The sequence below is a fragment of the Lineus longissimus genome, chromosome 7, assembly GCF_910592395.1.
Source record: "Lineus longissimus chromosome 7, tnLinLong1.2, whole genome shotgun sequence".
In the NCBI taxonomy this organism is placed as follows: domain Eukaryota; kingdom Metazoa; phylum Nemertea; class Pilidiophora; order Heteronemertea; family Lineidae; genus Lineus; species Lineus longissimus.
The window spans coordinates 981,935-1,009,663 of NC_088314.1; the positions used below are offsets into that span (position 1 = coordinate 981,935).

The window sequence follows — 27,729 nt, forward strand, 5'->3', positions numbered from 1 at the left end:
GCTTCTGCCCTCTAGTCTTAATGCTTCCACTGAGTCAGCCCCTGCCCTGGGCTGGGCCCAAGCATAACAATGCAGTGCAATGAATTAAATGCTGCTACCTGTATTATTGTGCTGGACTGACTGGCAAGGAGTCCAAATATTTCTTTGGAGGTCCATTGGAAATCAAATGAAGAAATGACAGAAAGTACTTTCATGAAGTGTCAGGTTTATTGGTTTTTTTAGAATAGCTTTTTTTATACACATGGTGAATTCCTGTCAAAAATACTATCGTGCAGGTGAATGAGGGTCAAATTCTGACCATGTAGCTCTTGCAGCAGATTGACTGCTGCATTACCAGCCAGCTTCACTCGTCCTCGACACTTGACTGTCACAACCAAGCTGATGACAGAAGCTGTTACAATTCTGATTTTACAACGACGAATCCAAGATCTCTTTCGTTAGGCCCTTGTGCCTGTGGTATAGAAGAGATGGCCAAGTACATTATACCCGTCTTCACAAGTATGGTGAGATGATAGCTCAGCCTGAGGCAGTAGGCCCTGGTGTGCATGTCATCTAGAGCACAGTGAGATGTTAGTTCAGTCCAAGACAGCAGCCCCAGATGACTGCTGTGGGAGAGACAAGGCTGTGAATGTTTTCCAGAAAATTGTGAGATTTTAAGGGTTTTAATAGAATTCACAAGTTTTGAACAAGCATTGACAAAAAATACATCCTCCGAAAAGGAATCAGACCGGGACACTATGTTTAAACATTATTTATGAACCCCTACCCTAAACTTACAGTTGCCAAACCAGTTAGCACAAATTTATCACAAAGTTAACTTCACTTTTACAGTCTCTGTTACTTTCGAATGCTTTAACCACAAAACACCAAAGTAAATGCACTGCAACAATTTTGCAACTAATAATACTGCAAAATATGGCAAGATTTTCAGAAGACGCTGTGTCCAAATCATAAGGATTTGTTGAGCATTGTTGGAACGTTACACAAGTTCGTAATATCTGCATGTCTTTGGATCAAAGTAACAGTTGAGACAAGGATCGTAGAGAAGGTCAAGTTCATCCTCCTCATCAGTGTCTTGTTCAAGGGCAGTCTCACCCTGACTGTTCAAACGACTCCGCCGACCTCGCGAATCTGCAATGGAGAGATTCAAAGATGTTAAAATATACTGTAACGAGGAGACATCGTCCAGCTTTGTGAACTTATTTGCACAAAATATCAAGAAATGTGTCGTGTCAGGCATTGAATCCACGATGTTCGGGTTATGAATGTGAGATGTCAATTACTGCATTGCACTGTGCTTGCGGTCATGTTGTCTTGGAGTAAAGAAGGTCAGCCAGCCGCAGGACTCCGTAGAGAGTTGCTACACGTCATCAAACGGTCCATACATTACCTGAAGATTTCTGTCTTGGTTGGGGTGGTTGTTCCCTTGGAGACAGCTCCTCTGGTTTCGGGTCTCTCTTCATTTCACTGGGAAGAACAATCGGTGGGCTAAACACTCCAGACCAGTCCCTGAAATCAACGATATGATCATTTACATTCAGCTGGCAAAAGGCATGATGATCTACTGTTTCCAAGTTCTGCTATAATGCAGACTGGTTTCCACTCAAGTCAGATCTCACTGGACTCACAAAAACGGACAATCGTTTTTCATACTTGGATTTGCACACATACCTGGGATTTGATGAACCTAATGTATCTTGACTAGTCCTGGAGGAGGCTAAATGCATCTCATCTTGATAATGGTGAGGTAACAATGTAGGCACCTGAATAAAAAATCAGACAGTACATAAAGGATAACATACAGCACTAAAAAAGCTGTTTTTACAAGTTCAATTGCCCCGGTAGACATTCCTTGATGTCCTGATCCAAAGCCCAATTGAACTAAAATAACCAAATCTGTGTTCTCCTTAGATACAAAAAACTGTAGCTCTTGTATCTTGTTCTAGACCAGTACCACACTCAACACACCGACCCAACTCATCTTATTCTTACCGGGCTCTTCCAGGTGCTAAATGATGTTGTATCTTCATCACTAGAGGACAATGAATCATCATCATCATACGCATGCTTGGCTAGATCGTGGACGGCAGCGTGATTCTGGGGCTTCCGTAGCGGTCCAGCCTCGTCATTCTCATCTTCATCCTCCCCAGCAGATTCATCCGCCTGACGCTTAAGGCTTTCTAACATCCGAGCTTCAAATGAGTCCGATACCTCACCCATCTCATATTTGTGTTCATCATAGGGTTGCTCAGCAACAAGATTTAGCTGCGACAACCTCGCATCACTCTTCGGTATCTCTCGCACCTTTTTCTTACTAATACTGTGCCGCGATTGGCTACCAGCAGGACTGAGTAGCGCATTCTCTGGCACAGTCACTGATAAAGAGTTCACAGATTTATGTAGCTTCATGCTCGTATTAGAGTTCAATGCCTTGTTATGACCAGACACAATGCTTTGGTATGCTGCTGGGTCTAATTTCGGTCGTGATCTTTGACCTTCGTCAGTGTCTTCTTCATTATTACTACTCGTATTAACACTACTTTCACCATTCTGTTTCAAATTGATTTCAATGTCGCTCACAATGGGAGATCTACGAGGGGACCGTGCCTTGCGCGACTGCCCAGATCCAGGTTTGGGTGAAAGTCTCGCTGACGGTTTCGGAGAAAGTCTTGATAAGCGTTCAGCTACTTGCTCTTCCTCCTCACTGCTGACACTACTATGGAAGTCATCTGCAGGACGTGCTCCACGAGAGTTTGTCGCTGCCTCCATGACTATTCGAGGATGACTTCGTGAGCTGAGTTGACTCATCATGGACTGTGATCGTGGTTCCTCATCGACTATCCTCCGACTGGCAGGTTTCGGAGGAGAATGAAACATATAAACCTCTGCATTGTAGGACTTTTTATCTTCTCTGAAATTGAATCGGAGGAAATATTACTATTATTCCAAGTACAATTGACAGACAACTCATGTCTTCAAGATTCAAGATGCCAATGGTTCCCAACAGTTGAGTTTAAGTCTCCTTTAATAGAATGAAATAGGGCATACTCACTCTTCACTATCCTCATATGAGTTCTTGATGACATCCTCATTCTCCTCGTCACTCCCAACGTCTGTTCTATCAGCCTGCGCCCTCAACGCCTGGATCATGGCGTCCATCGAATCATCGCGGCCGTCATTGTCCTCGGCAAACAGCTCCTTTGTCTCAACCTCCTCATCTTCACTTGGAGCCGAGTCGTTGATGATACCGAGTTCCTCGTCATAATCATTTCGTAGCGATTCTGCAAAAGGGAAGTCATTTACAAACCAACGTTGTTCTGTTGATAAGTTTGGTTTGGGTGTAAGCAAAACAAACAAGCAGGAGCTTCATGGCTGAAAGTCTTCACTCTGACAAGCCTAGTAAGTACAGGAGGCAGAAGTCTTACCTTGGACACTTTCTTCAGGGAATCCTTTCGGCTCTAGTCTACTGGAAGCAGACGGCTTCTCATCATGGTACCTCTCATCAGTGTCATCCTCACTCGAGGGGTGATGTCTCCTTGTTGGTAAGTCATGGCTCTGCTTCGGTCGGATGGAACCATCACCATACTTGCTGTATGAACTGTAACTTGAGGTACTGCTGTCATCATCTGAGAAAAACAGAGATTCGATTAACACAAGTACAGTTGTTGACCTGAAGTGTGAATTAAACAAGTTCAGCAGCATCCATCCATAAATACATGTATCTTACTAAATCTACTTGATATAGGAATGATCAAGACAATCAGACTGAAATAAGAACCTAGACAAGCACAAACTTACAAGGTATATCTTTCACTGCCAAGTTCTGACCAGATGCCACCTTGTCCTTACTGGCACTCTTCACCCGATGGATACGCCGCCTTACCCGATCATTGGAAGGTCCGCTCGGTGGATGTGGGGCGACGTTGGGAGGATGGGGTGCATGTAGCGGGCGCTCGTCGTTCCTGTTGATGCTACCTGACCCAAGGCTGCCACCTGAAGACAGAAGAGCAGACAGATGCAGGAGATAAACTACCACCCCATAATAACCAGCCTCACAATGGTTTAATGGAGGAGACTGCCCTCCTTAGTCCTAGTTGGCAACCTAACTATACCAACCTGTGATAAAAGTTGAAGGGTGAACTGGCCTTACCGATACGGGGCTCTCACCAGGTGCACATGCACAACCAGCTGAACTGAAGTAGCACTTCACAGCTACAGTTCTTTTATTGCTGCACCATGGACTTAAGCTTTAATCCACACTCATCTAAAGTAATCATAGAGCCTCAAGTGACATACCCTTCTCTGCCTGAGCATGGTCAACCTGTGTCCCTGGGTCAGAGCCCAGCCTGTAGTGGGCAGGTTCTATACTAGAATCCTCGTCATGGATTTCGAGGGCGCTCTCCAAGTCCCTGTAGGCAGTCTCCCGGGATGACATCTCACCATTTAATTCTGAAATGTCAGAACAGAACAATTAGCTACGCATTAGTGAGAGTACTACTTTATGGTAGCCAGTGTGAAGAGTTGCACATGGTTATGAAGAATGGACACTTATTGCAAACTACCAAATCTTCACAGGGGTTTTGTTTTCACTGATTTTGACTGGAAAAGTCGAAAGAAATTTCGCAATCTGCGAAAATAACAAATTTACCATCAGATCTTGACTTGGAGAGAGATTTTCTACTTGAGGTGTTTCCATCTCTGCCAGCAGCTACTTTCTTGTTCGCCGATGAACCAGAGGGTAAGGGAACTTTGGATCCAAATGCGATGTGGTACTGGCCAGATCGTCTGCTACCGCTCGAACTCAGGTCTGTAAGCAACAAATGAGACTTCAATGAAAAAACAACACATTAACATTATCAGGTTTCTAAGCCAAAGAGCATGATCCCACATGGCATCTTCTGTTTTGGATAAACCAATCTGTACTTACCAATATCCAATGCAGATGACGGCCGATTCGACAGGTCTCCACTCTTATCACCTTGAGGATGACGTATCTTCGTCATGGTGAGGACCTGAGTAAAGTGAGACACATCATGTGGGATCTGGAACTGTCTTGGTATCATGTCAACTTCACTTGAACTCACATGTGCAAACAGATCTGAAACGATTGAATTCAAAGAGCGAAAAATTACAATTTGCACTCACCACACCCATTTTTCACCATCATTCATGATTTTTGATTTGGAAGCATAGTTGTCACTGGTACAATGGAGTTTTTGCACAAGGTAAAGTCATATGTTCCTAGCTTCAAGCTATAACCAAAGCTCACAAGGACCTCGTAAAAGGACAGGAGTTTTTCGCTGATTTGCCCTTCTCTGTGGAACCAGCTGCCAGCCCATCTCAGGTTGGTAGATACTGTCAGTTCTTTAACACAAAAGACAGAGGTATCAGCTGAATGTGGACAGAAGGATTACTCACCATCATCGTCAGGAGGCTGTGTCTTCATTGAGAAGATTCTACGCAGTTTACAATTTGCTGAGAGTGTGATACTTTCTGTTGCCTTGAATGTCTGGCCCCTCCACGTCTCCCCAACTAACGAGACCATGTCCAAACACAGGTTCACCCACTGAAATAAGGACAGATTAACATCAAGTTTCCTGAATGACAGTTATGAGTTACACATATCAGATATACCTGGGAAGTAAATCTAGGCAGGGTAATTTTCAACGCTGGCTTAGGTTAACGTCACCATAACATTCCTCAACCGAGGTATTATTATGCCTTTGTAGCCTTACTGTTGCTCTCCTCATGATTGTCAGGGGTATCTTAGCATGGAGCGGCGTCAGGCTCACTTCTTTATGAGATGTGGAGAAAACTAGGCGTCTCTTGTTGTTCTGTAGGTCCGTCAATCTGATAAGAGAAATGAATCATTGAAAGCATAACTCCTTAAAGTCTGTGTACTGTGACTGAGTGATACATTAACACAGTGGGTATTGTACATGGCTGTGAAATCTTCACTACAAACTTCTGCTATGGTGAATGCACAAATAGCTCTAATATCAAGCATACACACTTGCTCATATGTAATTAAGAACAAGGAAACTATAAGCCCTGAACTGGAACCTACCCCACATCCAGTGAGAAATCCTGTCCTTGTGGCACATGCAGCTGGAAAACCAAATATCTTTGGATCAGGGTCACTGAAAATGAAGGATGAATGATGAAACAGACCTCATATGTTTGATAAGATCGAGAACCCAACATGGATTAAATAGTTGCACTTAATAATATGGGCTCACAGATCTCCTCAACGTGACAGACTGTCAAAGTGAAAGGTGGCTTGTCAGTTCACAAGTTAGGCCAGGGAAAGGATGGACACTTCTAAAACTTACACGCTTGTTTTGAATCTTTTGGAAGTTGCATCTTGGTTGTTGCTACGCTCCCTTCCAGACTGTAGACAAAACTCTTCACCTCTTTATCGTAGGCCTTGCGGACACCGGCTCCACCGGTCAGTCTCCAGTTGGCCACGGGATCCTTGCCATGGACACTGAATATCTCAAAATAGGGACCTCCCTAAAAGAGGAATGGAGTCATTCATTTGAGCTGAATTCTTAAACATTCGGTTGTTTTGGACATAGGCCTTTTCAACTAAACTAAAGACGATTCCGAGCCTGAACAAATCAAATGTGCCCACCACTGACCACACTTCTACGAAAAGGTTGATTGTACTGCAACTGGTGTCTATGCCATTGCAAGCGAACGATCCTTCCAAGTGAGACATGAGTAGAATAATAGAAACACCGTGGCAGTGACAGTACAGTCAGTAGTAATACTAATAGTATGTTATCTGTTCCATGCATTGTGTGTGTACACATGTGACGCCTACATGTCAGTCACGATGTAAACAATCAAAAGGTTTGTCTCACTTATGATTTTTTATGAATTGTAACAGATCTACAAACCTGATATTCGTTCTTGAACATTGCTGTTGATATGTTTTACAAGTCCTTCTAGTAAGGCTTCCAGTCAACTTATTTCATGAACGTTTTGAGCAACTTTTTTGAGTTGAAAGAAAGTGGAATTTCACTCTTCACTCACACTGGCCCACCATGTTGAAATTTACTTCGGACCTTGTCGGAAATTTCCGAAGATTCCCGAAGACGGAAAGTTGAAGGCGCGGGAAAGTTTGAATGATTGTTAACCCTCTACTGCCAATCATGACGACAAAAGACCAAAATTTTTACTTTTATTTTCTAGAAAAAAGTGTTAATTGATATAAGCAATATTAATGTGAATTTTGGTTGTCTCGGCCGGTAGATGGCAGGGGAAACTTGTGACGTAGCTCGACCACTATGGCCATAGTCACTCCTAAGGTTGCCAGCCACCGCTCACAACAATATTGTTGAATGGGAATCTATCAAAGTCAGGGGGCCGGTCACAGGTTCAGAGCTTACTCTGGGTTGACTCCTGGTGTATTCTTCTGAAATAATGATCCACCTCTGTCAGGCCTCAGTTCACCAACAGAAAAAACAAAGCCATTTTTAACATACCTGTATATAATCAATACTTTATTGTATATTTGATACACTTCTGCCAAATTACAACTATTTACAATATTTTATTGCACACCATGGCATCTCTAGTATGCTTCATTATAAACATTCACAATGAGGATAAGTAAACAGCCTCCTAAGTTTTGATTCCCTTTACAACATCTGAGCTGGAAATAATATCTTGGACCCATAGATTTACATGAGTAAAATCATGAACCATTATGTCGATTGATTATAAGTACTTAGCTTTGATCTCTTGCAAGCGGAATTGTTTGGAATAAAACTTGTACAAAATCATAAATTTCAATAGTGAACCATTAAAGGCCCAGTACACTTGTGAAAATTCATCTAATTTAACAACAGGACAATTATTACTTGGCCTATTACATGCAAATGTACATGTATACAACTGCCATCTCAAACTCTATAAAACTATATCACAATCTTGAGTATAATGCAAAACACTGCATCATAAATTTGATTTGAAAGAAACTTTAAAGGTCCAGTACATCTGAATTGACATTTTACACTTTATGACTCACCTGTAGTTACACTACAGTAGATCACCTGCCTTGTGTGCATTAAAGATCACACAGGAATTCTTTTCTCATTGGCATGTATATACATAGTAGGAACACTCATGACATTCTGATCAAAATTTTGATGTACTGACCCTTTGAGACAAAGTTGACAATTGATGGTAGACATGATTTCAAAAGTTGCACTTCCCAGCAGTTATCAACAACATAAACGATCTGAAGTCAATGTCAGTAGGTTTACGGTAGATTAGCATTGGAATCTTATTCTTGGTTAATTAACTGACACAGTCGTCAACCCGTCATTTGGTAACATTAACAATTAGCAAATTTCTGGGGTAATCAAATTTGGGGAAAATCCGAGTTTGACCAGCAATCTCATCGAAAATCTATCCAATATATACAAAGATCACATACTATTTCACAATAAAGACTGTAGGAAAGTTCAACTATTCTCTACAGGGACAGGGACAAGTTTTCTTCTAACCACAAGTAGAGATGTGTGCCACAAATTGCTCCAGTAACCTGAGGTATTTACGTATATATATCAGACTAGTGCAATGGAGACATCAGTTCCTGTCACATCTGAGGTCCCGGGTTTGATTTCCTGTATACTCCCTTGCTATAGAGAGGCGACTCTCTTTTAGGTTTCATCCAGGTAGCCTGGTTTCCTTCTACAGTACAAATCACCCAAATATTGTCTAACGAGCCAATAACAAGCCAAGTTAACAAGGCATCCAAGGTGATAACATGAAATCAAAAATAGCGTATTGAATCAAAATCTCACTCAATAATAATCTCTGGAATGATAGAAACATCTAGTAACTATGGTAACACTGGTGAAATGATTGTCAAAGTTCACAATGTCAAATTTGTTCTAAAAAGAAATTCGGAAGGTAATCCGGACTTGTAAAAATTGGGAGAGAAATAGCACAGTTTGTTTAAATTATCCAAAAATACAATTATGCACACAGTACTAAAATACAATATATCAAATCTGACAATTATAAAATATACTTTTAGCAAATTTTGAGGCAATATTCATATCACATTATAACAATGTTCACTAAGCTGTGCAGATCAAGATTTGATTCAGCCACTCATCTAGAAACTGGTTTGAGCCAATCACTATTTACAGATCAAATGGCACACTATATAGAAGCAGGGATTCTACAGCTGTGAGATGTACACAACTTATAAAATAGAATTGATAACAAAATACATGTAGTGCAAAATGACAACAATTTATAATTGGACTAGTATTATGATGCTCACAACCACACTGTTCTGAATCACTAGCAGCAGTTACATTGAGTGACATAAAGTCTGTCGGTCCACATAGTTTTATCCACCATCTGGTGACGAAGTTTCTTTTCCAATGAAACGATTTTCTGAATGGCGAGTTTCATCATGTGAATGAAGTATCTATGCGACAGTTGCATCTTTTATTGCCTGTATCCACCTGAAATTAGAATGAAAATCGAGGTTACGACTTCATGATATCGATAGCTCAGGACAGCTCCACCTATCATCAAACTGAAAAGTAAATCAGCAAGGATGTTGCTTAACCAATGGTCAAACTTCAGTCTTTTATTCGGGAGGCAGTTAATCCAGAAACATTTCACCAAGGCAAGACTAAGAAAATGGAACGTACTGTAATGTTCTTTTCAATTTCTGGACAATCATGTTTTTCAAAGATCTGATGAGAACTTACTTATCTTTGGTGGAGGCACTCTCCGTCCGAAACACAACTGGATCTGTTCCCTTGTGCGAAACTTGAAAGACTAGACTTGGCTCTGCATTCTCAAAGTACTGGAAAATAAAGCATTTGACTGATAATTGATGGAGTGAGAGAGTGTCTTGTCTTGTAGGAAATTGCTACCCTACAATGTTATATTTCCTCCAAAAGCATTATGAGTACATGCTGTGCAAACAAGGATTACAGACTTCAACCAAGGGTGTTGTACTATAAGGCAATTCATCAAGTGCTATCGCCAGATGAGTTGAAGAGATCGTTGAAACATTTCTGGTGATGCTAATCAGGACTGTGCTATCAGGTTAGTAGAGGAACATACCATTACAAGTATTAGAATGGAAACTATGCTGTTAGTCTAGAATATAAAACATGAGGTTGAACCCTTTAAGGACAGGTTGTGACATTGTCTTCACTTTTCAGTTGTCCCATGGAGTTTTTTCCCCACAGGTATACTCCAGTCCTTAATGGGCCAAGGGAGTCAGGTGCAAAATTTACAGGGAAAATGCCACACCAAATCATCATCCTACCTTTGCCAAAAAGCTATCATTCGTATCGGCCTAAGAAACAATGGAAACCAAGACAACTGTGTTAACTCTTCAATCAAGACCAAAACCCAAACCACTAATGATTTCAAAGGCATCTTATCCTGTTGTTGTGCAAAGAGCATCCTGATATATTCCGGCTGCTGGGCAGAGTTCAAACAAATGGATTCAGCTATAAAGTACTTTTAGATTTAATACATGCCTTCCTCAGAGAACATGTAATCACAATCATCATTAACACCTTCAGCGCCGAACCACGTAGATCTACGTGGCCCAAATCCCCCTCCCCCTTCGAGCTGGTTATCAGAGTCTCATGGACTTCATGAAAGAACTACGCCATCGCCATCTTCAGGGCAAGGCTAGAACTGAAAGGGGGCCTGAAAGGACCAAACTATCTTTTCGGTTCCTACCGTGCCCTGAAGATGGCGATGGCGTAGTTCTTTCATGAAGTTCTGAACTACGCCATCGCCATCTTCAGGGCACGGTAGGAACCGAAAAGATAGTTTGGCCCTTTCAGTTCCAACCTTGCCCTGAAGATGGCGATGGCGTAGTTCTCTCATGAAGTCCGTGAGACTCCGATGACCAGCTCAAAGAGGGGGATTTGGGCCACGTTGATCTACGTGGTTCGGCGCTGAAGGTGTTAATCATTGGTCAGTTAGTGGTGAAAAGATTAGACCAATGTATGGAGAGTAAAGGGCTCACCTCAGTAAAAGTCTTGATTTCATACCCAAGGAGAGGTGTACTTCTTGAAGCTGCAGCATCCTGAAAATAAATGTTCCAAATTTAGTGATCAAGCTGCACAAGTAATCAAAGTGTAATTTTCTTTGATCCTCAAAACTAAATGTTAGGAATCAGGTAGGATTATTAACTCAGAAAGAAGTTTTGTGATTCCTAACACGGAAGTCAGGACCACTGTATACTCTCAAGAGTTGACCTCAACCACAAGAGGCTCAGGAGAAGGACCACATCGAAAAAGGAATCAGAAGTTTTACAATGTGCAGACTGACTTTGTCAATTTGGATCTCAAGTTTTATAACTCATGGAGGAGAACAGTTGGGAATAACAGCAGATTGACCTTTCCTTGTGTTCTATAACCTTCCAGAGTAAGTGACAAGACAACCCACCTCGCTCGCCTTGTATGTATACAGCACTTTGTCCTTGATGACAAACCATCGTTTCTTCCATTTCTTGCCGCGTATCACCTTCATGTAGCCACTCATTACAGAGCCAGTGTCATTCGCTTGAACCTGGAATGGTAATTCAACATCATCGAGGTGAAAACGAAACTAGTGAGAACATAGAATGGCTTCTATCTCATAATCCTCGTCTCGCACCTTGTTCTCATTATATCATACTGCTGCAAGATTGGCAGTCAAAATCTGAAGCATTGACACAGACAAACACAACTTACCTCCTTGAGAACTGATGGCCTCTTTATATGTAACCGATTCACCCATTTTTTCGACTTCTTAAAGCTCTCGCTGGTGTTCCGTGGCCTTTTTTCCTCACCCTCAGCCGTCGGTGTCAACCGTCCATCTTCAGCTGCCGCTACTGGCTCTATCTTCTCGAAGCATTCACGACATACGCGCACTGACTTGCTCTTCAAGTATATCAATGGAGCTTTGTAGTCGGAGCATGCACCACATATTACCTGGAATAAAGATTCGAAGTTCAAAAGTCTGAATAAAAGGTGTTGACAATCAACAGGAAACATCAATTAACTAATCGTGAGTTGTCCAACAACCGTAACTGAGAGACTATGGCATCTCGCCCAAGAAGGCTGATAAGTTCCCACTCATAGGAGAAATATGATGGTGTCATCCTAGTGCCACCAAACCGGAACGGCATGTAACACTAGCTCACAAGAATGATCACAGACAAAGATAGAGAAACGTGCTACTCACCCTGCCACATGCTCTGCAATGATGTCGTCGCCACGTCACCGTGAATTCTGAAGTACACAGCATGCACATGGTTACCCTGGCATCAGGAACCCACACCGGGGCCTGCAGCCCTAGCTGGAAGTCCTTGTCGACCATAACTAATTTCTGAAATGATGAACGTACATTATTTGGCAGAGAAATATATTCAGGAGATGAAATGTTAAAAGACTGACCCTCGAGCTACCTTTCCGGCACCGTGAGTGAGTTCTTACTTCACCATCACAATCCTAGGGATTGGCACTTGACCTCTCAGGTAGGTGACGATGGATAAAACCAGGGTAAAAAAGAGATGGTCTTACCTCAGGGTGGGTCTTTGCCTGCTCAAATGTGCTCCGCTTCTCTGCATTGTCCTCAATTGCTTGGGTCAATGCTGCGAGCCATGCGTCCCTCTCCCTTGGGGTGCTGGAGAAGAAATGAGACAAGTCGTTAGCCAACATCACATCATAGTATACTTTGGACCCAACAGAAAGAGCTGACAATTGATTATTTACATCAAAGGAAATCAATCAGTAGATCAAAGCCAGATGTATTGTTAAGGAATTAACACTGCACTGGCAGGTTTCTGTCCAGAAATTGTCAGGCAAGGAATCATCTAGCCAGGGGTATTCTTATGATGACATGGGTCACAGACTCATTGACCATAACAGGCATCTCATCATCTTCATCACACATAATCAGCAATATGTACAACATGGAATGTTCTAGCTATTGCATGAGATAACTACTGCGCTCCTACTAACAGCCAGATACATGTTAGACCAGAAGCTGAGAAAAGCACATGTTGGCCAAAGTCATGACAGTAGGCCTATAACCCAGACAATATCAAGGTTAGATCTTTTGGACTAACACTCATCAATCTGGTGCTGAAGTCCACTACATTTTTAAACACATTCCAGTCAAAACTACTGGATCAAAGTACCGGGTACTTAGACATGCTTATTGTAGGGGAGAACGGGACCTGATGATTGACGGCATAGATTTGCAAGCCATGCTAACTTGGGGTCAAGCTAACTTGGAATGTGTTACAATCAGTCAAAAGCCAAGCTCCATGCAGGGAAACAGGACTCATCAAAGAGTCCATCCTTCCAACGTTAAGGTTAAGATTGTTACCTGCAGTCAAAAACTAGATAATGTGGAAAATCCATCCTATAAAACATTGGATTGAATGTTAACAGTTATAGGAACTAGTAGGGTACAAAATGTTGGTGCTTCTAGCTATGGTGGCAGAGTTAACCTGCAGGTTCTCCAACCAATTGACAAACAGATTGGAATCAATTCCTTAAACATCAGACTGACAAGTAAAGAGGAAAGTTCAAGGGCTGCAAACAAGAAACTTCAGGACACCAACTCAGGAGAGGTCGTTTTGAATGTGCATTAGATTTATTAGCCAATCATTTTGCATGTTGTTGTCATTGTTAGTAAAATGATCTGTTAGTGGAATACTCCGATCAGTAAGATAGGGTATGGGAGTAGAAGGTTGGGAAGAGCAGTGGGCTCACTTTAACATAAAACTGTAAAGACTTACTTTGCACTGATGGTGAATGACCTCTGAATGCTGATCACACTGAACTCATTCTGGAATTCTTCCTGGGTTGGTTTACACGCTTTCATCCCAGCCAACGATAAGACATGATTGAGCTTGTATTCCTTCCCTGTTACTATTGGTGTCGTGTACAGTAAAACATCATTGAACTGGAATGATAATGCAAAACATCATCAACAATCCTGGAAGAAGGATTCCCAATAAAACTAAACCAAACAAAAATAACATTCGAGGGCAGAGTCAGAATCACATGAAGTAAATTCAGCTTCAAAATCAGTCATCTGAAAGTACTCTTACAACAGGGAATCTTCTAGCTATTACTTACTCACCAAGAACAACATCCGTGGCTGAGCTTCCTTCCGCGAGAGCTTTTGGAGGATTCCCATTTTTATCAACGTCTGTAAACAAAAAAGGTTATGAAATGTAAACACCTGATCCAAGCTGGTTGAAAACTTAGTAGCCATGTGGAGACTGGAGCGAACATGGATTTCAGAGCTTACCTGACCTAGGGGCACACATATACAAAGTTAAAGTTCAATCGATCCAGAGGTTAAGAAAGCTGCCATGTTTTGAGACATTGTTCAGGTGACGACAGACTCTGCATATTCACAGGTGTCTACTTACCCGGCCCGGTTTGACAACCTCAAAGTTCCCATGGAGACTGTTTTGGACTTCAAGCAGCTTCTGAAAGTTATCCTGAAATTCAAACATAACACTGCTTGGAATATGATATCGTAAATGCTTTATGGTCACATTTGTTACTTCTAGGTTGTATTCCAGAAAGAGACTACTGTCAAGTGAACGTTGGAGTACGTTGAGCTTGTCTGGTGACACGAACAAACACCAAGATGATCCAGATACAGAGACAACCATTTGGAGGAAACTGACAACAACAAAGCAATGGCCAACGAGCTGACTCTATATTCACTTAACACCCAATCCAGAAGAATACAGCTGATTCACTTACCCCTTCTCTCATACTTTCATTGGCATGTGTAGCTATTTCACTAACAATCGCAAGGGCAGCTGAAACAAGATGAACAAAAATGAGTTGGGTTGTTATTGCAGAATATGGCAGAGCTACGGAGCTTGTGCAGTGATGTCACTTTTGACCAGTGGTGCACCATGCTGATATCGACAACAAAGTATACTACGTCATCATGTCATGGATGTGTCTTTCTGGGGAAAAGACGCTCAGAGTTATGAGAATGTGGCTCCAAAGAAATCTCGACCAAAGGTTGTTGGGAGACCTGGGCAAGGAGGCCGGGCTTGATCAAGTTATCAACTTACCTGATGCATCTTTGTAGTCTATTGAATGCTCAGACAGGTGGTTTAAATAGTCCTGGAGGAGTAACTTGTACTGTGGGATTCTCTGGATCGGCTTCAGCATGTAGTGCCTCAGGGCTAAATTGGCACACCGTTCATTGCCCTAGAGAGAAAAGGAAACACTGTTGACCATGGGGACAGTTGGTGAGAAATCTTAATGAATTCCTCTCTTAAATACACGTTTTTTAGGCCAGCTCTGTTATTTCTTGGCTTGGAAGAAGTCATCCGACATTGTACGAATCCAAAAACTTACCTCAAAATCTTTGACCAGTTCATTGAAGATGGGGTACTTCTTACACGCATCATCAAACATTGATATCATCTCATCAAACCCCTTGATGTATCCAATATACAGCCTCAGGAATGGACCTTTACACACGAAAATGTCTGCTATTCGGGGATCGTCTTCCCTGGAATGGGACAACAACAGATACATGATCCTGTCATTGGCCACAACCTTCGGTTTCCTAATTGTCTTTAGGATTTAGCACCCTTAATAAGCCAGGGTATAAAAACTACATCAATCAAGTGACTTGTAAGCCCATCCCCTGGCATATCCCTGGAGGGTTGGGATAATAATACAATACACAACCTACCAGTTGTCCACCCTCTTGTGCAAGTCCTGTAAGAACTCAGAATTGAAACTCTCCAATTGGGGGAGGTAGTGAAGTATCCGATTCAAGACTACCGATGGGATGATTGGGCGGCCAACCTCCTCTGTAGTGCTGCTCACGGCTTGACGGAAATCCTGTAACAATGTAATAAGAGAATTGCATCACTTTCGATTTCTGATCAACATGAAACTAAAATGCCTCAGAGAGACAACACCAAAAATGTCAACAAGAACAGAGACTTTGAACTCACCAAGTTGAGCAGTTTGAGCACATCCACAAAAACTTCTTCGGACGTCATGATTTCCCTGGCTATGTAAAATACCTTGGGCTTCTTTGGTTTCTAAACATGATATGAAATGAGAATAATGCAAGGTAAAAGCCAAATCAACATGGTTACAACATGGAGACAAGCTGAGAAATTATGTCTGGTTTCAAGATGAGATCTTCAATTTCTCAAAACAAAGAGGTTTACTCTGATCAGTGCAGTTACCAAGGTTACTCACATTCTCATCTTCATCATCGCCAGTCTCCTCCTCGCTTGCTGTGTCCGAGTAATCACTCTGCCCTCCGTGCCAGAGTTCTTCCTGTGATGCTGTCAGGGACTGCAGCTGCAAACTGCCCAAACTCAGGCTGTGTTCTGTGAAGGAATGGCGCCGAGGAACACCCGTCATGTCAAAATAATCATGATTATCACTGCTGGTACTTGACGTCAAGGAGTTATGTTTTGGTTGTAAATCATTCAAATTCCGAGAGTCATTGCGTTGAAGGTCTAATTTCACAGGTGAATTGATAGGTGTGCTACTGATATCATATGTTGACTCTGATTCTATAAGCGGTCTGCCGGGGAGTATATAGTCATCAGCTCCATCTAAATCATCCTCCATTTGACGTTGTGTTTCCGCCGAATCCCTCGAAAGACGTATATTCGATATATCATACGTTGACTCGCACTGGATATTTTGACTTTCCAGTGTTGGCTTTGGAGCACCAGGATAGATGTACTCATTATCAGCATTCACATCTCTAGCTGGGATCTCTGTATCAACTGGAACAACAAGGCTTAAAATGTCCATACTTTTCTGTCGAAGTGTTTGTCGCTTAGGCCTTGGTGGTGCCTGCGGTGGGTCCATTTTCTGATACGTGTGTGAAGACGTTGATGAATGTTGTCTCATCATCACCTCCCCTGGAACCTCATAAGTATCATCAACAGGCACATCAGATACACTTTCTATAATCTCCTTTCGTGACGTGTCCACAAACTCATAAATATGCTGCGAGCTGAGGCTTGAATCGCTGCGTTGTTTCTCACCTTCCTCCTCAGGATAATACTCACTGCTAACATAAGAATACTCCTCCAAATTCGCAGACTGAGAATCTTGTTGTTTTGGCGACAGGTACCCAAGTTCATCACAATGTCCTTCCTCAGTTGTTTCATCCAGCAATTTAGGTCTAGGGGGTGGAGGGGGTGGAGCTACTCGGAATGGTCGACGGACTTCCTTTGAAACGGGAGAAGTCGGAGACACAATGGTAGCTGCTGCCCCTTCACCAACTCTGCTAACTCTTGTCACCTCCCCTGCAGTGGCCTCATCCTCCTCAAGTATCACATCAGACAGACCCTCAAAATCAAACTTGATCACATCTTCAACCGGTGTCTGTGAACCTCGATCAGCAGTGCTTGCCCCATCGATAGGGGGAGGTGGGGGAGCCTTAAACACTGGTCGGCCCTCACGACTGCTCTGCCTCGTTACAGGCCGCTCCACCTTGTGAACATCTACGAAGCCCACCCTTTTTAATTTCTCCGACACCTGCTTCAATTCCAGAAACGTTTTCTCATCTTCATCTGTCCACTTTTTCTTCTCATCAACATCTTGGCTTCTTGGCCGGAACTCCTCCAAGTGCAATGGGATTGGTCCAGGAGTTGATTTACTTCGTTTGCGCCCAAGCGGAGGACCAGGAGCTTTCCTAGCCGGTCGTGGCACTTCCTCTTTACCTGGCACAGGTGGGAGGGGTCGATTCTGCAGACGAGGACCTTGTGCTTTCACTGAGGAACAAGACGCAACTATTTCCTCTTCAGGGGTTGGTAAAGGTGGGAGTGGACGCTTCTCTCGTTTCTTACCCTGGTTACCATGACTACTGGCAACATCGGGAGAGCTTGGAGTTACCACAATATCGATGGAGTTGTCTCTCTTCATCTTTGGTGCTGTTCTGACAGGCACTGGAGGTGGTGGCTCGTTCTCTGCCTCATCCGAGGTCTGTGATGTGACGCTGTGACCACTGCCTCTTCTTGAATCATCCCCCTCACTCTTCTCAACCATTGCCATACCCGATCTTGTATCCTTCTTTTCACCTTCCTCAAACTTTGGTGGTAACCTTGGTGGCAATAAAGGCTGTTTAATCACTGGTTGCGGTGAACGAGGTTTCTCCCTTGAACCAACTGAACCGATCTCTGGCAGATGCGGAGGTGTTTGCGTTGGCGATAGTAGTCTGTCCTCTTCATTTTCTGATGGCGTGAGGCCACCATCAGATGAGTTTGACCTCGACATTGGCTTTGGAGAAATACTTGGCCTAGATTTCATTGTTAACTGATGCTGCAAGCCTTTTGCAACTAAACTTGCAAGTTCCTTGGCACGTTTATTTACCTGAACAGGAGATTGTACATTAGTGTCCTCAATTTTATCACTCTTAACAGACGAAGTTTGTTCAACAGACTTTGCTGTTGGTTTAGGAGAACTTGAATGCTCAAGTTCTGAGTGAATGTCATTAGCATTTTGGTCAACCTCAGGGGATATCTCTTTCGTCTTATCAATGATTTCTGGAGAATGGTCTTTACTTTCCGCTACCAACTGACGATCAGGGCCAGCAGGACTTGACTCCCGACTTTTCTTATTCTTCTTTTTACGCGGTGGAATTTTCAAAGCTTGCGTGTGAGTTTGATTGTCATTGATGATTTCAGTCTTAACTTCTCTGTCCACGACACCTTTCTGTTCAATCTCACAGCCAGAACTCTCATTCATACCAGCTTCCACCATCACTTCATCACCTGAATCAATTCCATGTTTGCTCCCTATCTTCTTTGGACCCTGAACCAACAAACCAGCCAACTTTGAAGAAAAGTCTACTTTCGGTTCAGCAGGCCTAGCAGAAGTAGGCGAACCAGCTGACTTCAGATTAGGTTCTTCATCCACTGACGCAGATTTCTGCATCAGCCGAGCTACTGGTAGAGGACTTGGAGGCTTGTTCTCGAAGCTTCGTTGCTTAGGAACTGGTGGCCGTAGGGGTGATCTAGGAGATGCAGGAGATACAGTGTCTTCAGGCTCTGGAGTCCCCTGGTCAATAGATGACCACGACGTTAAAGAACGTTTCCTTGGCGCAGGTTTCGGCACTCCTTTCGCTGTGGGAGCTCGGGGCCTCATAGGGGGCGCTGGAGCCGCTTTTGGTGGCTTGATGTGTGCCTTTTCAACATCAGCAGTTTCTGAGACTGTAATTAGAAAACAAAGGAATGGGTGAAATATAGTTGATGACATTTCAAAACCATTCACAAGTGAAATCAAACCAACTACATATTCATTAGTGATAACTTGCGACCCTTCACAAGACAAAACCTCACAAGTTTTGGAAAGAGCAGACATATAGATTTTGATGCCAATTTCCACATGAAATTTGATCAACGGTCTTATATCGATGCCTAAACCTTACTCACCTGCAGACCCTTCAAGATCACTTCTTATGACCTTGACCTCTGGAAGTGGGCTTCTTTTAGGCGAATTCCTGGCTGAACTTGGAGATCCTTTTTGACACAATGTTGTGACATCACTGGGAGTTTGAGCTGCTTCATGACTAGGTGGACACTCGGAGTCTGCCTTTGCTGCTGCTGGGCTGGTTTCACCATCCGTCGGCTTCCCCACTCCAAGAGCAGGAGGCTTTGATGGAAACTTTGCTGGCAGTTTTGGTGAGAGTTTTGTTGGTGATCCTTTCGGTGGTGTGCATGGTAATGGAGGAGGTGTCTTACCAGGAGATGATGAGAGCTGGGCATTCGGGGAATCCAAGGAATCTGGAAATCAAATAATGATCATGTAATCACCTGTCCATACTAGTATTGTCTCACATTTTCAACTGAAATGAACTTATTTTTGTATCTAAAGCTTCTAGAATGGTGTCACACTGGCGTGTCTCCAACTTCGGGCTACTTTTCCTCATCTACATCGTACATACCATGTTTCATTGGTTTGACACGTGCCACAGGAGAATTCCTTGGAAGGGCTGGAGGAGACCCTTTAAATCTGGTGGATGCTCCAGGCCTGAAACAACAAGGGGTTAACAATGACAAGACTAGGCACTGCGGTCAAATGCTCTTTCAACATGATTAAAGTCCTAGTCTCTGAACTATCATGGCTGGAGAAGACACAAATGTATTGTGGGTGGTACATCTGACTGTCTTGGTGACACTTGTCCTAATTCAATTATGACAGAAGTGACGCTGAATGAACAATTGAAATGACCCAATACTACCAGAGAAGACCAATTACGGCATGTAGTCACGAGAGTGTGATGATGTTGATGATTGAGGCTTCACTCACGACAACATCTAATCACCTTTTATGGAATCATGATGCTGGTGCCTTAACGACAACAAGCCCAATAGGGTTGAAAGCTTCCTACTCCATGCATGACAATTCAGGATTACAACTAGTGACCTATTCTAAATGCTAACAAATAGGAGTTAATCCAATGATGATCTTCCTGTCAGTCTTTGCCCAATAAAGGACACAAAATCTGTTTATTCAAACATGTTCAATGTGAAACACAAGGAACTTCTCTTTTGCTCACTTCTATTCTACCGGGTCAGTGGTTTTCACTCTGAATACAAACATACATTCATATTCGTATGACTTACACCACCACAATGAATCACTGACGTGATTACTGTACCGTAATTATACAAAACTGGTCAATTATGGCATTTCCCAATAACAAACAATCACTTCACTGGTACATGTCATCTGTGACATGCATTCGTTGAAACTGGCAATAGGCTATATCTGACACAACAACACAATGAAATGCTCAATACAACTCAAGGAAATAAGAGCTGCTGAGCAAGCAGAGCTGAAATCAGAAAAATCTCTGCTGAAAAGGACTAATACACACCCTTTGACTTGTTAGAACTAAAGTGAATATTCCCAGTAAATCTCTTAGATGCTACACTTCTGTTGAAAGGTGTGGCATGGTTCTAGAACACAAATCACTGAACTTAAAAGTGATTGGTTGACCCTGACATGCCTGAAAACTTCCGTAAAACAAACCTGAAACATGATATCATTCAATCAAGAATGAACATAATGCCGGACACACTTGTACTTTATACAGGATAACGTTGTACTTGAGAAGCTTGAACGAATTTTGATTCAGAGAAAGTTTCTGAATAAGTATGGCACGTGCCTTGAAGCAGCCCGTGAGCAATGTACTTTTCATGACAAACAACATAATGCTAGTTCTGAACTTGATGAACCTGGCACCAAATAAGATTGCCAGGATATCAAAGTATCTCGTGACCTCCCCGAGATCTCCGCATTACATGCCATTAATTCAAATACATCAGAACGAGTCTGTAATCGTTTGACTTTATAAGTGACCTGTGGAGAATTCTTACTTCCCTTTTATACGGACCAAGGTCTCGGGCTTTACAATGAATTTTACAGAGAAACTCTGGGTAATCAGGTAGTTGAAGTGTTATTCAGTGCTTGCTTGAGCTTGAGATCGGAATCCTGACCCACAACCCTTGTCCAAATGGGAACCCTCAATATGCCAAATCATTTTCACTCTCAAATCAAGAGGAAACTTTGGGAAAACAACTGCAAGTCCACAGATCAACAAAAACTCACTGCCCAGTTGCAGATACAATTGATGAGCAAGTCAGCAGTCACATATCATAACCTCAGAAACAAATGCTTTGTGTCCTTTAACTCCAGATATGACGAAGACACAAATGAAACAGATCAAACGAACGAATACAATTTATCCAAAAGCATAAATCAACAATACATGTATTTCCATCCAGAATCTTGTTGGAAAAAACTGCCTGAGTGTGGAGGGAGTTAATTGGTGCCATTGATTCATGGTAATAAATAATCATTGTTGTGGAGTCAATGGTAATTACAAGTACATGGAATTCAGTATTGCACAGTTGGAATGGTGTTTTGCATGACTCTTTTGAAATGTGACTAATCCTATATGAGTGGACATGTCAACTTCCTTAAATGACACAATCATATGCAGAAGGGACAATGAACCTTTGGCAGCTCTTTGTACGTGGTTGGTCGATGCTGCATAATCTGTACAGGTTTCGGAAGTTTCCTTTTGATTATTATAAAGTTTTTCAGTATTGTCCTACAATTTATGTATGTACCCGAGGTTATTGGCTAGGTGTTTTGAAACAGATTAAGGTTTTCACATGAAGCTTGGTGCTCCCAAATGAAGCTGACTCAAATAAATATTCACTTGACATGTGCACCAAAAGTTAAAACCTACCTCAGAAGAACACAGTACGGCCCTTGGGAACATTGCAACAGTCTCTCCAAAACCATCCTTGACTTTCAACAGAACTTGAGTACACACTCCAAACCAAAACTAGGATTATGATTCCTGGTATCCTTTGCAGTTAAAAACTGCATCTCATATGAACAGTCCTTCTTGCAAAGCATAGAATAAGGCTCACTGAACATCAATAAATGAAATTGGAGGGAAAATTGGACAAATACTTCTTCGCACAACTTTCATCACCATCAACAACAGAACTGATACAATTTGCGATATCCTGAGTTTAAGTATAAGCTTACTTTGAGGAAGGACACTTTGCCCTGGAAACTGCCAACGGGAGAATAAACCAGGAACTTGGCAAATAGTCAAAACTGTGGTCTTGGATCAAGAAGGTCATTTCAAGATCACGTCAGTCATTTCAAGAGCACCTTGAAGTAAAAGAAGCTGGGAGTGAAGTTCCTCCTGGCCTTGGATGGGATGCTAGTCAAACACAGGTTACTAGATGACTTTCCCTGGGACAACTTGTGCCCATTTGTTTGGGTGCATGCGTCGTGCGACACTCTCACCACCTGGTCTTCCCACTTTTGAGAATGATGAGAATGCCCCCCCCCCCCCACACACACACAACTGGACACAAACAAGTGGTTCATGGTAACATGACTTACAGCAAAAATATATGAGGGAGTCGATATTACAGCGTGAAATAAATAACTTTTTTGTGAGACACCCTTCATAGTAAGCCACATATAAAAAGACAAGATCAAAGTGATTTTCAAAGAGAAATATTGAATTGTTTACTTATAAAAGCTCGTGACAAATTCTTGAAGCTAAAATGATACAGTGTTGCCTTTTGCTTCCGATAGGTCTTGTAAAGGCCAATTTTATATCTGTAGGTTCATGATAAGAGTTCAGCGTTCCTGACAGATTCTGTGGCCATGAGTCATCCACATCTCGGACAGAAACTCTAAGAGCCCAACCACCTAGCTTTGATCTGAGAAGTCAATATGTGACCCGCTCTACCAAAACAAGGCGCTTGTCGCATCTGAACTCGACAGGTTGATACGGACTTGTTGTTCATTTCCCTATTGTAGACCTTTTGTGAAATCTATTACAAACTGATTTGGTCACATTTCACAAAAGGTCTACAATAGGGAAATGAACAACAAGTCCGTATCAACCTGTCAAGTTCAGATGCGACAAGCGCCTTGTTTTGGTAGAGCGGGTCACATATGTGGAATCGTACAGATTCGTGTTTAAGATTTCAGATATTCTATTCTTCATGACAATCCTTCAGACCAATGGATTGCTTCCTATATCTGGGAAATAACAAATGTGGTGATGAAAAAATAGACCGGTACCATAACGTCCAAGTGTGAATGAGAGGTTAAACAACGCGTCATGACAAATGAAGAGGGGTCAGCAGTGGTATGCAGGATATGTGCAGGATATACATCCTCACACTGCCCTCATTATCAAATGCCAACAGCGGAAGTCCACACTCTATCACCATTATACAACCACGGATTCATAACATTTAAAAAAACTTTTTACAGAAATCTGGTGAAGGACATCACAATGTTGACAAAGAAAGAAACCTCATTCTTGTCACTCAGTACAAGCCCTAGTGATTTAAACTGACAATATCTAATGCCATATATGACAGGTCAAAGTCTCCTTTGAGTTCAGCATACATGTAGACAGATTTTCATGGATCATTTTTAAGAGCAGCTCTCCTCTAACTTGAAAAGACAATCCAGTTAACTTCAGTGACAAATATGACAAATGACATCCTCATGGAATCGATCACCCTGAACAAGACCTTCCACCATTGACATGGTTATTGTCTCGATCAATACCGTTCATCGCCAACTTACTGTTTTGAGGAGTCCATATCCTAAATGTACGACAACTACACTGACCCAATTGCTCGGCTTAGATGGCATTAGAATGGACTTTTACATAACAATGTTAATGCATTAAGAGGGATTATGTAATTAGTCCAAACCATAAAAGCTATTTGTCTCAAACCAGACATGCCAGAAGCTAGAGTCAATGAATGACTTGAGACAAGTTTCTGTCAAAACTTTCTTTAACTTGCATTGTTTTTACATGCCAATAACATACATTCTCGTAGTACCTCACGTCCGTTATTCTGCATACGGTAAGTATCTCCATGTTTTGGGGCTGTTACATTTGAAGGCTGCTAGGTGCATATCCCGGAGATTAGAGGATATGCAGCATGCTCCAAAAGGGGGACTATACACATGATAGGTAGGGATCAATATGCACAGAAAGAGTAAGTTTAAAGACTTGCTCAGTAAGTTAGAATGGCTGCCCGATTCTCGACTAGTTGGGAAACTGTTTATCCAGCGTGATATGAGAGCGTAACAGGGACTTACGTGATTTTGGGTTTTGGTGGCGGGGCAGGTCTTGGTCCATGACTGCCTTGCCTGGGCAGGTTCACCACATTCACTGAAAACATTAAATGTAAAGGACATCAGTGTCTTCCCTGAAAGTGATACATACTTGGTATGGTACACTGTTTATGTCCGAGCTCATACAAATAAAAGACAAGTTGTTCTCCTTGGCCGAAAAAGAACATGACATTGATAAAGTGTCTTGCACAAGGATGAAAAATAACAGGGCATGGAAAGGAGAGTGAACCCACAGTGACAGGGACTGAAGTCTTCTATACACATTTTACATACTTGCTTGTTTTGTTTATAAAATATATGTAGTCCTGGGAGTACAGTCTTATACAGAAATAGATCAAATGATAAAATACGGTTTGCTGTTTAAATATATTTAATTAGGACAACTCCAATACCAAGCATGATGGCAAAGTTTTAAGTACAATAAAGTAGGCCGAATGCCCTTGCTTTCAAGAGCACTTGAGATCAGATTTACAATTTTTGACCATTAAAAACTTATAAACTGTCAGCTGTATGGCATCTTTGACCGTGAAAATCTTTTGTAAATATCGAGATGGTTTGCTTTCTTGACCCGAGGTGGCAAAGGCATATTTGACAAGAGGCCTATTTCATGATTTTCTTTATCACCCTTCACCTGAGTGACAGCGCCATCTGTGATTGCGTTTTTAAAGCGTAGTCAGATCCATCAGACATAGGCCTTTTCGAAGAAGACGAATCAGCACCAAACAAATCAAATGCGCACATTCAGAACACGTCGTCAGAGGCCTAATAAAGCCAAGACTCGGCGTTGTTCAAGGTGAAATGCATGTCAGCGCCAAATCAAACTTGTTTGAATTTGTCTATTGACTGAGTATGTCTATGTGTAGATAGTTAACACCATCAGAGACAAAGTTTATAAGTGTGTACACTGTATCAAGTGTACACTGTACATACTACATAGGCCTAGTATAGGCCTAATAGTATCGAGACTAATATTTTTAGTAACAGTCAGTAGGCCTACCTGCTTCCTGGTTAATAAAAATGATAGTGGTTGACTAAAACTAAAACTCACCAGGCATTTTACATTCCATCGCCACAAACTCAACTCTATATAAAGTTCATCTCTAAAACTCTTCTAGGTTAAAGATTTACAATCCCTTTAGTCATGTTTCTACCTCACTTCCTGAACATGCTGAAAGTCCTGAAACTGTACATGTTTTAGGGCCAAGTATGAGTGAATTGCGGTCGTTTCGGTCCCTAACGTTTCGCCCCAGTCGTTTCGCTCCCACTATGGCGAAACCTTTTTCGGGTAGGCTCTATAGAAGAGACGACCAGGTTGTAGCATGATGAGATGATAGCTCAGTCTAAGGCAGTGGGCCCTGGTTTGCATGTCGTCTAGAGCACAGTGAGATGTTAGGTCAGAGATATTAATCGCAAGCTCGTGTTATTGACAGCAGAAATAAAAACGTGGAAAAAAGATTATGTTGTGTCGATTCTCTCAGCATAGGGGACTACTCTTGTGGCTCATATGACGTTGTCTGAACGTATAGAGTAAAGTATAAGTAAAGTTCATTCAATCCAGAGGACCACGTTTGTCGTATACAGGAGATCAAATATACATAAGGTGGTTCACTGAGAGTGTTCGCCTAAATAATATTCACACATTCAGAAAAAATGATATTCACCAGATCATACAGTACACATAGTGAAGGGGCATGGCACATCCAGCAAATACTTGGTACACTCTCTGGCAACATGGGGAGGGCATATCCAGAAGAGATAGGACTATGGTGACTACTATCTCTTTGACCGTAAGTCATTTCTGCAGGTAACAATATAGAGCGACGGTAAAATAAGCAGGCTCGTTGGGGTCGAAAACAGAAATGCCCTCGTATTCACTTTCGCTCTGATGTCTCTGATGTGTTCAATTTCGCATTTCAAACCTTTCTTTCTTATTTGCATGTCATATTTTTATCCTCCGCTGATAGCTGTAACTAGCTGAGCTGGGAGGGGGGGGGGGGTTATTCAAATCCTGGATCCTGCACCCTCAGATATACAACAGGGGAGCTAGGGAGGAAGGACTTTCGTTTAAACTGACCAGAACCTGGGTATAACTGTCCTAAATGTCTGGTCCAGAGTAGTCTCTTTATGTAATTAAGGGTGACTTTGATCTCCTGCTCTCCTCAGTCAGATGGACAGCTACACAAAACTAGAATTCTGGAGAAAAGACAACCTGGATCATGTCACATCTAGTCTCGGGACAAGACAAAAAATCAGGTGGCATTTTAATGATCAGGGATTCACCATAGTGAGTTCAGTGTTCACCATGGTAAATGGCGTGACTTGACAACTTTCAATGTCGCGTCGGCGTACCAAGTCTTCGCGTTCTTGAGTAGGCCGATTTGGTCATCTGAAGCGAAGATCAAGTGGCGTCTTTCTCCGACTTTGACGTCGCATCTAAGGAATCCCTCGGTCTTTCCACGGGTACACAATTATTTCTTCAGGGTCAGACAGGTCTTCCCTGGATGTGCCATCCCACGACAGAGTCTGTCGTGTTCCATTACAGGAAGTAACATGTCTCTACAAGATTGAAGTGCCATGTAATCTGTACCTTGTCCCGACTAGATGTGACATGATCCAGGTTGTCTTTTCTTTTTTATGCCTGCCCACTCCAGATACCTCCAGTGCTCCTCATGCCTATATTTTGGTCGTGAACTGCATTTAACAGGAGAGGTCGTTCCCCGGTGAACTCGGCCCGGCTCTTCTGTAATCAGCAGAAAAACCTTCAATTTTCCCCTGTATCGCCCAATGAATTATCTTCAAATTTACAGGAAAGGTAGACTATGGTATACCATGGAGGTATTATTACCTCCATGGGTATACCAACTAAACGAGTGCAACTGATATTCACATATAAGAAGAAATTAAACCAAAAAACCCAGGCCGAGTTGGTCCGGGCCGAGGCCGAGTTGGTAGGCCGAGTTGGTAGGCCGAGTTGGTAGGCCGAGTTGGTAGGCCGTGTTGGCGT

The 27,729-nt window shown here is 42.3% G+C and overlaps 2 protein-coding genes across 5 annotated transcripts; both read right to left on the minus strand.

The window, feature by feature from the left end:
• Positions 1-210: 210 nt before the first annotated feature.
• Positions 211-7,040, minus strand: LOC135490812 (protein CFAP20DC-like). Its single transcript, XM_064776334.1, has 15 exons — positions 6,903-7,040; positions 6,333-6,513; positions 6,068-6,140; positions 5,736-5,850; positions 5,419-5,566; positions 4,928-5,098; positions 4,649-4,807; positions 4,297-4,449; positions 3,799-3,993; positions 3,426-3,626; positions 3,053-3,281; positions 1,993-2,911; positions 1,672-1,763; positions 1,391-1,509; positions 211-1,131 (listed from the first exon to the last, which is right to left on the minus strand). The coding sequence occupies exons 1-15, from the start codon at positions 6,921-6,923 to the stop codon at positions 980-982; spliced, it is 2,928 nt and encodes a 975-aa protein (XP_064632404.1). The 5' UTR covers positions 6,924-7,040; the 3' UTR covers positions 211-979.
• A 453-nt stretch (positions 7,041-7,493) lies between these two features.
• On the minus strand, positions 7,494-25,917 carry LOC135490725 (titin-like). 4 transcript variants are annotated; one of them, XM_064776124.1, is made up of 22 exons: positions 25,774-25,917; positions 24,690-24,762; positions 19,966-20,051; positions 19,454-19,804; positions 16,257-19,231; positions 16,004-16,093; positions 15,736-15,887; positions 15,393-15,549; positions 15,104-15,242; positions 14,781-14,839; positions 14,438-14,509; positions 14,143-14,211; positions 13,796-13,962; positions 13,381-13,416; positions 12,570-12,672; positions 12,232-12,375; positions 11,739-11,978; positions 11,452-11,574; positions 11,030-11,089; positions 10,313-10,342; positions 9,744-9,841; positions 7,494-9,491 (listed from the first exon to the last, which is right to left on the minus strand). In XM_064776124.1, the coding sequence occupies exons 1-22, from the start codon at positions 25,790-25,792 to the stop codon at positions 9,455-9,457; spliced, it is 5,280 nt and encodes a 1,759-aa protein (XP_064632194.1). In that variant the 5' UTR covers positions 25,793-25,917; the 3' UTR covers positions 7,494-9,454. The 4 variants fall into 4 exon arrangements, with proteins under 4 accessions (XP_064632194.1, XP_064632196.1, XP_064632195.1 ...); XM_064776126.1 differs by lacking the exon at positions 13,381-13,416; XM_064776125.1 differs by lacking the exon at positions 10,313-10,342.
• Between the last annotated feature and the right edge of the window lie 1,812 nt (positions 25,918-27,729).